The 13022-nt window shown below is 38.8% G+C and overlaps 1 protein-coding gene across 11 annotated transcripts in view; it reads left to right on the forward strand.

Moving 5' to 3' along the window:
- Positions 1–13022, forward strand: part of RPS6KA2 (ribosomal protein S6 kinase A2) — a 294786-nt gene that overhangs the window by 253287 nt on the left and 28477 nt on the right. For all 11 annotated transcript variants that reach the window (XM_064414038.1, XM_064414034.1, XM_064414035.1 and 8 more), the window contains 3 exons: positions 1173–1275; positions 5917–6047; positions 7661–7786. In XM_064414038.1, the coding sequence (XP_064270108.1) occupies positions 1173–1275; positions 5917–6047; positions 7661–7786 (360 nt within the window). The remainder of the gene's footprint in view (positions 1–1172; positions 1276–5916; positions 6048–7660; positions 7787–13022) is intronic.

Here is a 13022-nt window from a genome sequence, read left to right on the forward strand (position 1 = left end):
CAGACATGTTAATTATGGGGAACTGTCTGTGGCAACTAATATAGCCCTTTGAAACCTGACAACAAAAGCATTGCTAGAAAGGAAATGCATTCTAGGGATTGCAGCACAGAGAAGGGAGTCAAACTGGAGCTCTGTTCCCCATGCTGCCATCAGCATGACGTTCGGTTTTGGCCATTTCAGGCAGAGACGATGCAAAGATGGCTGAAATCAATAGGGGTCTTTCCATTAACCTCTACAAGCTTTGGATCAGATCCAGACATCCTCACCTCAGTGTGCTTGTCTGTGTATGAATGCTTGCAATGGAGCATGGAGTAGCAATTTCTTAGGATCTCTGAGAATGGGTAAAAAGGCCACAGTGTCCCTCATAATAAAGACAGGATGTATTAGGATGAACTTATGGTGCCTGTTACCCAGGTGATCCCCTACATGACCCCTCAGTCACCAGCAGAAACTTGCACACCGAGCAGTACTTACCTGTTATATACCTTCCTGTCTTATGTTTTTTTCTTTGTTTTATTCCTCAGTTCAAGCCACATGTAGAGCTTCAATGTGATTGCTGACCCATCCACAGTGCTTTCTCCCTAGCATTTTTGATGAGAATTTTATGTAATCATCAGCTGTAAACCCCCTTCCCTTTTACCAGATATGCTAAGAGAACAAGCCTCTTGTTTAGGTTGAAAGGACCAGGCAGCCAAGCCTGTTGCTCAGCTCAGTCTGGCAGCACGTCAAACACATTGCTGGTTCATGACAAATAATAAAGCAGTCATGGCTTCCTAGAAATTCTTTGTGGTGATTGTCATTGCTGTGCTGCTGAAGACCCTGTTTCCTGGTCTTACCATTGCACACTCCAGTCCTGCCCTTAGACCAGTGAATTTCCAGATGCCCCAGCTTGGAATACTGTTCCAGCCTATGGGCTAAATTTTTGCCAGGAAGATTTGTGTTTATGTTCAGGATTCCAGTAGCTAAAATGTGCGGGGACCATCCAGGGCACAGATTTTAAGCCAAGCGGTAAAGCAAGAGCCAGAACCATGGCTACATCATCCTTGTCTGTCAGTCCAGCAAGGATAGCATGGAGCTGAGACAGGACACCCTAAAGAAAGCAGGGGAGTCTGTCTCCAGATGCTGAGAATGTGCACATTGATGCTGATTGTGGTTTGTTTCTCTCCTTGTAGAAACTCTACAGAAAAGAAATCAAGCCTCCTTTCAAGCCTGCAGTGGGGCGACCAGAAGACACCTTTCATTTTGATCCAGAGTTCACATCTCGGACACCTACAGGTTAGTAAGGTGGAACATAGATAATATAGCTTTTCAGTTAGTAAATTCATTCTTCCTTTCCCCTCTCTATTCCAGCACAGTGTAAAAGTCTGATCACCTGTGGTATTACTGGGTTTTGCCATATCCAGCAGGAAGCAATAACTGTTTTTGCTTTTCCAGCAAAAGAAGCTCATAAGTATTTCACCAGCTTCATATTAACTTGTCTTCAGGAAGAACAGATTTCACATTTTTAAAGGATAAAATAACTATTGTCTTGCTATTTTATTACTCATTTTTGGTTACACTATCTGAGTTTATTTTAAATTATTAACTATTTTAAATTACCTTGGCTTCAAAGAACTTTGTATCTCTGCAAGTTATTATGTCATTATATATTGTATCGATGTTTTATTTAATTATGGCATCTCACAGTGTGTGGACTGTTGGAAGTTAACGTGTGGTTAAAAGCAATGAAGAATCAACGAGTTCTCAGGTCAGCAGAGTTATGCCAACAGGAAATTTGGCCCACAATATTTAGAAAGTGCTTGCAGATAGAATGTTGTTCAGGTAACTTATATTTCCTAACAGAAATACATTGCTTTGTACACTATATAATCACATATATATATATGTATATATATATATGAAGGTGACTGTTGCATAAAATTCAATCTTTACACTCTTTTAAGTGTAAAGCAAAGATATCAATAATGTCAGAGTTGTAATCCCACTTATAATGTTGCCTCCTGCTAGACATGGGTAAGTCACATTACATTTCTGCCTTTACCTGTTTATACTTTCTAAACTGTAAAAATTGAATTAGTTGTTGTTTGTAAAACACTTTGAAGATGGTTAGCACTGTAACTGTCACATAGTATCATGGTAATAATCAAGTATAAGGTCTCAGCTTCAATCCTCAAATTGTCCCAGAACTGTTGCAGAGAGGAAAAGATCTGAGCTTTCATTATGAAAACACCTATGTTATAACACATGAATCGGGGCTGAGATTTCCTGCAGTTTTTGTTCAGACTTATCATGACCTACACCATGTTTTCTTAAAACTAGCCCAAACTTCTATTCAAAGCCTGGCTCAAATTTCTTTTCATGGGGTTTGAAATAAGGGTATCTATTCCAAATCTTTCCTTAGTCAGTTCATTTTTTTTTCCAAGGATGTGCTGACTTTTACCAACAATAAAAATATTAAATTCTTATTTTTTCAACTGGAACATCCACCTGTCTCCAGTTATATGTTGGTCATGTCCTGATATTCCTGATTTCGCATAGAAATATTATCTTTGGTTTCCAGACATTTCACACATCCAATTTTAGATTTCAGGAGCACTAATTTGTCTGAAATATTGGAGACTGCAAGTTAGTCTGGTCTTCAAGGATGTGTGCCCTGGTGCTGCCAGGGGAAGTTTCACTGAAATGCAAAGAAGCATTAAAAGTTTGGATTGCTTTGGAAGTTCACACTTCATTGCTTTTTCCGATGTCTGCAGCTATAAATTACACTCTACATGTTACTGCTGTTGCTTAATTAAATTTGTTATTTTCTACAAGAGACTGACTTGGAAGGATTGTTTTGGGGTGGTGGCAGGGGTGGGGAGATGGCCTGCTTCAATTCTAGTTTGGGCTACCATGGGCAGTGGCCTGAGAATAAACCTTTCAAAATAGGTGTAATTGGAAGTGTGAAAAAATTCATTTACACTTTCAGAAAGATGGAAAAGCTCTTGCAGACTGGTAGAATATTTTGCATCCCCTGACTGTTGACTGGTTGGGTCAAACAAATTGGGAAGAGTATCACAAATGTGTTTAATAATGGCTCACATTGCCAATGGAATAGAACAATAGCCTTTTTTAAAAATTTATTTTGTCTATCAGGATAAAATAAAACTAACAAACAAACTATCCCTGTTACTGAGAACATCCTCAGATGGAAAGCATTGTAATAATTCCTGCTTCGTGATCATGCAGTTCGTTTTAGTGAAGCTGTCAGTCACTACCAAGGAGGGGATACAGAAACATATAGTAATTTTACACTTTCTTTATGAATGAGTTCTTCTGTCTGAAAGCAGGTTTGTGTCAAAGTTTTGGATCCAGTAAATCTTGCCAGTCCAGTGATTTGCTGTACCTCAGAAACCTCCTTTATCCTGAAGGTTGAAACCACATTCTGTGGATTTTTAACTTCAGATCTAAGTGTGCCAAAGATGTGGTTTCTGACACTGACAGATCATTTATGTGGGTATAGTTTCACATCACATTTTCTCAGAGATTTGTCCAAGTTGGAGTTGGTTTTTTTTGGCCATTTGCTTCCTAAATTCACCAGTGTGGCCCCACATCTCATTTGTGGTGACTCGGCTCTTTACAGGGAGCTGGAGGCTGAAGCAGTCTAGGTTAGAAATGGTGATTTGAGCAAGGATCAAACCAAGATCATCCTTGTGACCCAACAAGTCCACAATGTTTGTACTGTTGTAATTGATGGAACAGCAGGCTGTAACCAGCAGGGATGTTTTAAACTGGTTTTACTGCTGAAAAAAGTATTTAAAATTTCACCTGAAATATCTAAATATCCTCCTTTGCAAATAAGATGTTTGCTAACCCCAGTGAAATATGATGAAGAAAATAACTTAAGAATTATTAAGCCTTTGAAAACCCTTAAACTTAGGTGCTCTAGTGCAACAAAGCATTATTACTTTTCACAGGAAGAAAGATAACCATTTAATAAGATTGCTGCTTGTAAGTGGATCTAATTCAGATATATGAAATTATACTGATTTATAAGGCCTAGAAAAATGATTTAGGTTTCTGAGCTATCAGTTAATTAACATGATTTATGCATAATTTTGCACTTAGCAGACATGTTTTAATGGGCAAAGTAGTTGTTGGTGATGAACATTTAATAGTGAACACCAAATCATCAATAGTTCTTCTGCAGTATTTACTGAAGCAATTGGCAGTGAATTATGAAGGAATAGGTTTTATTAAACAGAACTGAACTGCCACTTTAATGTTAGAGCTGGATCACAGCTTTTCTGAGGTTCAGAAGTGTTCAAATGTGAATTATTGTCATTCCTTTTTTTTAAACAAACATTCTTTCCTCTTAATTAATCCCTTGTGTAAAAATCCCTGTTATAGATATGCCATGGTAGGACATATCCAGTGATGCAAGAGGTCTGTTGTGATTCATCCCCATATTTGTGAGGATATTACCTGTCAAAAACACTGAGATAAACAAAAACTCCACATAATTTTACCAAAAGACAATCTTCTCCATTGGAACTCTGCTTGCTGTGCAATAAGAATACACTGACTCCTGACTCCTCTCAAAGCTGAGACAACTTTGTGGTGAGAAATGGAATTAGCTGAAGTCTCCATTTTGTTTATTCCCAAGTAGATAAATAGTGGTTTTATCAAATTTTTACTTCAGTTTCTCTATTCATTTGACCAGTAGATTTATACAGGGTGTGTGCATGCTAAGAAGTACACATTCTTACATATTTTCAGGGCCTCAAGCAGGTCAATCAGATATAAAGCTCAGTGAGGATGTATTTTCTTTAGATAACTGGCTATTTACACAAGGAAATAGCTTTGTAAAGAAAGTTTAGCTCTGTAACTTTGTCAGTAAATCACATGGTGCATTGGAGGAAATGTGAAGGGAAAAAGAGAAAAAAAAAACCCCACAAGCTCCCCAAAAAACAAAATAAAAGGTTAGCAAATTTTAGTAATATAGGTTTTATAATACACAGCCTGTTGTGAAGGAATGGTTTACAATGTGATTCTTCTTGTTGAGGAAAATACCTGGGATAAAACATACACTGGGCAGAAAGATCTCTTTAAAGCTTTTCAGAATTTTAACTGAAGCACAGGTCTGCTTGCTTCGTCATGCTGCCTCTCTCACTGAGCAGTGGTGCAGGTACAAGGAACTGCTCTCAGCTTACCGCCTTCCAAAGGCAGAATTTCTAATTCAGGATTTTTTGAACTTTAGCCATTCCTTCTCTCCTTTTGCCATGTCAGGGGAAGGAAAGGTGAAGGTTAGTTAAAACAGTCCTTTTTTGTTTTTTCCATGTGAGGAGAAGTCAACCACTGTCTTCCCTGGAGTAGATCCCAGCTCCTAAAGCTGCTCCAGAAGATTCCTATAAGGCCATTACTGGACTATTGTGCTTTTACACTGGTTTCATGCATTCTCTATATTCTCCTGACCCACACAATTTGCCACTTCAGTCTTTGTAATTTCTGTAGTTAAGTTGTGTTGCAAAGGACAAATATAGCAGCCTGTAGCTTTTTTTCTACTCCGTAGAGAACCTCTTATAAGCCCTGCAAGGTGCTCTGCTCTGAGTTTCCCGTCTCTCACCTGCCCTGAGCCTTCTCTCTGTGCACTCTTGTCACAGGCAGTACTTTGCCTAAGAATGTCCTGTGAAAAAGCCTGTATCCAAGAGGTGGCATCATTGCAAACAATACCCCTGCATTGTTCAAACCCAGAGGAAAGGAATGGAGAAGGCACACCAAAACCTCGACATGGAGATGAATTATATTCCCCTGTGTCTGCCAATTTATCAGATCTGCTGTTGACTGGCAGAGGTGACTTTGTCTGTTGTAGTGCTGTGCTATTCCTTTCTGTTCTTTTGTGCAGCTCATGAGGCCATTTTCTTCCTTCTCCTACAGATTCCCCAGGTGTTCCTCCAAGTGCCAATGCTCATCATCTTTTCAGAGGGTTCAGCTTTGTTGCCTCTAACTTGGTGCAGGAGCCTGCACAGCAAGATGTGCACAAAATCACTGTTCACCCAATTGTGCAGGTACCGATGCTGGTTACCTTTCACATCTGATGTGTGCGTACCTGTGTGTATTTAAACTGCCTAATGTTCTCACTGGTATTTCGCAGCTACCTAATGTAGGAAGGAGGTGTTTTACATGCAGCACGTAGGTGTTGGAAAATGAGAATTTTTTTGCAAAGGCTTTTATATATAAAATGTTCCTCACCATCTTTGCAAAGAAAATAGGAACTGCACTTTGTCGCAACTAAAATGTAAAGTACTTCTCAATACCTTAAAGAGGATTCCAGGTGTACATGCAAGGCAGGTAATGAAATACTGGTTTTTCACTGAATGTATTTCATTCCCAACAGTTTTGTCTTGGATTATATGATCCAGTCTGTGCTGGCAAAGGGGTTGGATGAACTACTCCCACAGGCTCCCAGAGACAGAGAGCACAAGCTCCTGGGTGTAAGAGGCCACTGTATCCTGTTGCTGTTGCACAAAAGCCTGCATGTATTCACCTAAACCATGTTGCTTGATGGAGGAACATGCCAGACACTTGGTTCTTTGCTGCCATTCTCCTAAAAAAATCTATCCAGTTGTACTTTAACCCAGAAATAAATTGCTACAACAGGTTTGATACATCAGAGAAGGGAACAAGCAGAAAGAGCTGAGCTGCCTAAAGATACAGCCAATTTTCTCACTAGGAAGAAGCTCCTTCTGCTACCCACAGCCACAGGTGTACATGCCTCAAGGAGGGGAGACCCTGCCTGTGGTTTTCTTAGGTTTTCATCTCTTTTTTAATTATTTACAGTGGAATTTGTCATACTCTTAAAGATGCTCTTATGACACAGTAAGTGAAATGTTATCCAAGTCATTGCATCTCAGAAATGTTATATATATTCCTGTGATTTGTTTTACAAAAACATATTGAATATTGACATATGAATGTATTATAATTTAGCAGGTTCTGTGTGGACTTTGCTAGCAAGGCTGCATTTTTAGACAGAGGATTCTGCAGGAATTTTAGAGGTGCTGGTTGTTTCTTGAGTCCTGGCATGGAACTTGCAGCAAAGCCTCAGATTTGGGGTTCAGCATTGAACCAGTCTACCTGCCCAGACATTTTCCAAAGAGCATATGAATTAATGGCTTAAAATATTAACTTCTCTCTTATAAATAAACTGCAGATAAACAAGTTCTAGACAAGATCTCAAATGATCTGGAGGCACTCTTTATATATGGGGTATCTCTCTTTGAACACTGTGAAACTATTAGTATGTTATATGTTATCTGCCTTCCCTTTCTGTATTTAGGAATCAGTTTATATTGTCAAGATATGTGGGTTTGTCAGAGATTTGGGCCCACAGTTTCCTATGAATTTCTAATATATGGTGATTTCCTGCATTCCAAAAATAGTTTAGAAAATCACAGCAGTTTTGCCACTACTTCTACATAGACAATTCCCCATCTTACATACTGGAAAAAGGTAGAAAGGGAAAAGACACATTTACTTGTTTATGTAAAGAGCTTCAGAATTTTTTAACTGGATTTAGAAAAGCTGTATGGACAAGAGAGCCTTGTGAAGGAAAGGAGATCAAGGATCTCCATCAAGAGGGAGATGTCCTGATTACCTTGTTTCTTTTGTCTCCCTGTAGCAGTTACATGGGAACAACATTCATTTTACTGATGGATACGAGATCAAGGAGGACATAGGAATTGGCTCCTATTCAGTGTGCAAGAGATGCATTCATAAAGCTACAGAAACAGAGTTTGCAGTGAAGGTAAGAAAGCATCTGGTAAATTCCAGAAATGCAGCTGAGGATGCTCTGCTTCTGGATTTTTTCTTGGCTTATTTCTTGTTGCTGGGTGTTGCTTGGGGTTCTTTTCTGTTTTATAAGACAGTAGGTTTCTGGAAGGTAAGTCTTCTATATTTTTCACACTTCAATCCCACGATGTAGAATTCCTCAGTGGAAGAAACCTTTGCTGTCTTGCATGTTAATCACTTCAGCCATGCTCCTTGCAAACTGAATAAGATTTTTAACATATCCTACACGGAATCATCATAATTTTAAAAAAATTGCATATAAAATTATTGCAAAGTTGAAATATGATTTATTCTTCTTTCTCAAGTTGCTTAGATCTGTTTCTTGTAAGTAGAGAGATTTTTCAGTGAAAACCATGATCACCTAGAAAAACTCAGATTTCCTTTTGTCTTCTTCATATTCAAAATGAATGCTATCAAAATGAATGAAAGTCAGTCTTCAGCAGAGATTTAAAATATTGATTTAGTTGGCATTAAAGGCAAGTCAGCAAATTTCAGACTTGGCCAAGCAACGGTGCATAGAACAGAGTCACTTCAGCCCCAGAGGCCAGGGAGCTGCTAGGATGAGGGAAGAACTTCAGTAGAAAACTACTTTGGATGGCCCTGCTCAGAGAACTATCATCAATTCTATTCAATGCTGTTGAATAAATAGCATGCAGCCATTGCAGGGGGCTGTACAGACCAGTGGTAAGTGGTTGTGAGATAACAGCTCAAAGGAAGAGTTTCAAACATACACTTTTCTTTAAGGAAAAATTTAGCAGCGAAAACACACATATGCTAGAAAAGTACTTCATGGTTTTGTTCTTGTACCAGAAAGGGACAAGATTAGATTATAACACGGAGTTTGAAAAAAACAGGGAAAGTTAGGTCAGATCCCTTCACTTCTGTTCACGGGAACAGATTGCAGTATATAGAGAAGAGTATTTACCCAACTTGCAGTAAATGAGGGGATCTAGCCAACTGCTACTCTACTTTTACTGTTTTAAAATTTTAGAAAATATGTGTAAATTTTGCTAATAAATGACATTGTGTCTTTTAAATGAGATGCTATTAAATGAGATGATGAGAGCTTAAGAAAGTGATCCAAACTGCAGTTCATGAGATAAATGACCTCCAGATATCAATAGAATAATATTAAACATTTTGTTCAGTCTTACTTTACACTACTAAATTGATGGCAATGCAGTATCTGTGAAAATCCATGAAACTTTTCATGTTTCCTCATGCGGGCCACAAAAATCTGGAAACCACTATTAACCTACAATCTCTTGATGTCACTGTTCAAACAATGGTTGATTTTTCTAGGCTACACCATAATTAGGAGCATGGACTTACCAGCAGATCTGTGGACTTGCATATGAATGTGCTACTATTTTCATTTCTAATGAAATAGAGGTTTTCAGTGCTCAGGTCATTTATCAACAGATGGCATTATGTTATAGTATAACTTTAATACATCCATGACAAACAAAATGTATACTAAATTTAAGAAATAACTTTAATATTTCATTTATATCAAGTACTGTGGACAGATTTATCAGTATAATACAGCCAGTGTGAAATAAAAATAGAAAAACCTCATCCCTTGGAGGTGTCTAAGTGCCCAAATCTAACAGGGTCCAGCATGTTCAGCAGGCTGGGTGTTTGGAGTACCTCAGAGAATCCAGAACAAAGCCAGGGCATGGAGACTCTCAAAGCTCCAGCAGAGTTCAGCACTGTGATTGCTAGGTTTATGCTTTATCCCATTTTAAAAAATATTTCCTCTTTTTGCTCCTTTCTTCTTCCACTTCTTTTCTTGTCATGTAAATATGTCTTGATTTTGACTGCCAGTGTAGGCAGCATGTGCAGCATCTCCGTTTCTGACACAAGTGTGAGTCAAATGTGTAGCATAGATTTGGGGTTGGAGGCAGTTGGTGGGTTTCTGTTTGTTCTGTCTTTCCAGCACATTTAGTGCTGCCTCTTTGGTTATTACTCCTACCAATATATTAATTTTACTCTTCTTTCCATTTTATTGTAATTTCATAATACGATTATATAATTTTGTTTTCAGAGTAGCTCGCTTTCAAAAAAATGGCACAATGCCACCCACTTCAAGTAATTAGACAGCACAGGAGTTGCAACTGATATTATCATAATTATATATCAGTCCCTTTTGACACGCATCCTTTAACTGTCTCTTTAAAAATCACTGTAATTAGGCTCTTTTCATTTCTGTAAGTATAATTTTCTCAGTGTTCTCTAGTATGTAACAGAGGAAAAAGTGTCTGCAGTGATAATTTGTGTAATAGGCAGGAGCCCCATTTGCCTTGCACCACCTCATTAAAAGCTCCCTGTTTCAGAGGAACTGCCAATACCTCAGAGAACATCATCCTGTCTCCCTCAGGGGCGGCTGGTGATAGGGAAGGAGTTAAGCAAAATACATGGTGGCATCACTGCAGGAAGACACACACCATGTGTGTGACATTTATTTACACACCATGTCACTGTGTAAATAAATAATCCTTCCATGGAGCCTGCCACTTGCCTTGTTTACTGTTGTTCTGTGCTTTCTTACTGAGACAGAAAATTACCTGGCCAGAGTAACTTGAGTCAGAGCTACAGCCAGAAAAGCAAAACCTTTCCTAGCCCAGAAGCAGAACATATTTAATAAAATGCTTGAACACTTCATCCCTTTTCCTTTTGCTGGCCAACTGCTGCTAATTGGGGGGCGTCTTGTAGAGGTAATTAGATGTCTAGCAGTGCAAACAAGTTCTTTGCTGGTGTTGTAAAAGCATTTGAACAGGTCTGGAATTTCACTCTTTTCAGAGCTGATTGACATTAGGCACATTGCTCACTGAGGAGTTCTGGAATTTCCCCCAGACACCTCTCTGCACCTGTATGCAGCTGTACTGCCTCTGTAAATCCAATCATGGAGCTTGTTGAAGAAGAGAATTTTCTTGCAACCTATTCCCTCTTCTTCCATGTCATCTGTAAAAATGAAATGCTAATAATAAACTCTAAAGCTATTTTAAACATGCCCTTGGGCTCCTAAGTGCAATATTTCAGAATTCAGACATAGCTCCACTTCTGAGAGCAGCCCTGCAAGGGAAAACCCTGTAGACAGTAACATTTCCTGCAAATTGAGTCTACTCTGAAACTAGTAATCACCTATCAGTGCAGGTAGATGTTGGTTTAGCAAGTCCACATCTCATGTTCTACTTGCATGTATGTACTCTGAGGGACTTTTAAAATTTTACTCTTAACTTACTTGCCATCTCATTCCCAAGTGAAAAAAAAAAGTAAAAAGTTCTGAAACACAAGTAAGGATTTGTTCATTCTTTTGAATCACAGAATATTCTGAGGTGGATGCTTCATAATACTCTGGTAGAAAGAAGAGAGATGGAAAAAAAAAGAGTGGTTCTCCTCTGATGGACTACTGTGTTTAAGATTCTTTTACTATAATATTGATCATCTTGACTACAGCAGGCCTAATGATTTTTATTAGCAAAGAGAACTGGCATTGTCAGTCATAGTTACAAACTTCACATGGGTATAAATGTAATGGTCAGGTCAGAAGCAAAGGAAAATAAGATCAAAGTATTAAGTCACATCAATATCTATAGAAAATAATTAAGTAAAAGAATGATGCTAGAGGAGATGGTATGGCTTCCTGTGGGTGGAAGAAAGTTTAAAATGGAAGTCTAAACAGACTACTTGGTGAATCAGATTTTTCAAAACCTTCCAGAGATGTGATGCAATTAGCATATTCCAAATGTTTTTCTTTTCTTAAAACTATTGCACAGCTTTCAAGCTTGGAGCACTAGTGAAGCTTTCAAGTTGGATTTTTGGATATGTTTCTTACTGATGCCAGATTAAATTAGAAAAGGACTTAATTTCATCTCCCTTTTTCTAAAGGTTTGTCTATTCAGATTGACTCCTGACCCCCAGCAGAGATTACTGATGGATAATAGCCAGGGAGAAATTTCTGCAGCTGAGCTAGTTCTACCTCCTATACTGCCCCCAGTATTGCAGAGGTAGATGATTTAGATGCCAGATTCAACACCTTGATGTCTACTGCTTTTTTCTCCAGAATATCCAGCTGGTTAAGTCTTGTGGATTTTTCTCAGGTTCTTTGCGGTCAGGATGACCCCAAGAGTCCTTTTTTCCCAGCCTGATGGTCGAAGAAAGAGTTGGAATTCTTCAGCTCTGGTTCACAAAGTTGTTCATTGTCTCTTATCTAAAACATTATTTTTCCGACCCACAGAGCTTTCTATAGCAGGTCTGTCAAGGGCACACTCTGCCCGCCCCTGGGCTGGTGTAAACATTTTATACTATGAACTACGTATACTTTATTTATCATTATTTTCTAATACCTATCATCTATGTGAGACTGTTGGACTTTTATTCTAAACCAATCCAAATGTGCCAACATCACCCAGAAGATGGAGGCTAGGAATAAGTAGGAAGAAGCACAGGACAATGCCCAAATCCCTCCATCTTGCCTCCTAGACCCCTATAGTAAAATCCTCAAAATTCCACTGTTCACCCTGTGATTAATTCATTAGCACTCTACTTAAACTTTTGTGCCTTGTGATTCTTCATATAAGGTTGGTAATTTGCTCCATGGATTAGGATCGAAATCCCAAGTGTCTTTGGCTTCCTGCCAGGACTCCCAAGCCCCCTGCCTGGGTCTCGGGCCATCCAGGGCACCCAGAGGGGTGTCCTGGGTTCCGGCAAGTTTTCAGTCCCTCTGTGCTGTTAGAGGCAAGGCGAAAAACGAGGCTGTATGTCCTAAAAACAGGATATACATTTTTCCCTCCTTTGAAAAAGAAAAATACAGTAGAGATAGTTCCAATTGACAAGTACAATTTTGCAGATGCCAATATTACAGTGGAATTTCGATCTTGAAACACATGTGAATCTCATTACTTTTTCCTATCTCTGTAATGTACTAACCAACTGTTTGGCTCCAGATGTTCCACAGTTGTGAGCAAAGCCAAAGTTTGCAGCCTGTGTCTGCCACTGGAATATAAGTTAGTTTCTGCTAGAGTCTGAGTGAACCCTACAGCTCGTGTATAATTCTGGCACCTGCAAAGCACTAAAAACACATCTAGCATAGTTTTGGTGTGTGCAGACTGGAGAGAAGGTGCATTTTAATTAGCTACAAAAATTCAATACCAGCAGAGAAGTGATGTCAGCATGCTATCAATAAATAG

Source organism: Passer domesticus, chromosome 3, assembly GCF_036417665.1.
Source record: "Passer domesticus isolate bPasDom1 chromosome 3, bPasDom1.hap1, whole genome shotgun sequence".
NCBI lineage: Eukaryota > Metazoa > Chordata > Aves > Passeriformes > Passeridae > Passer > Passer domesticus.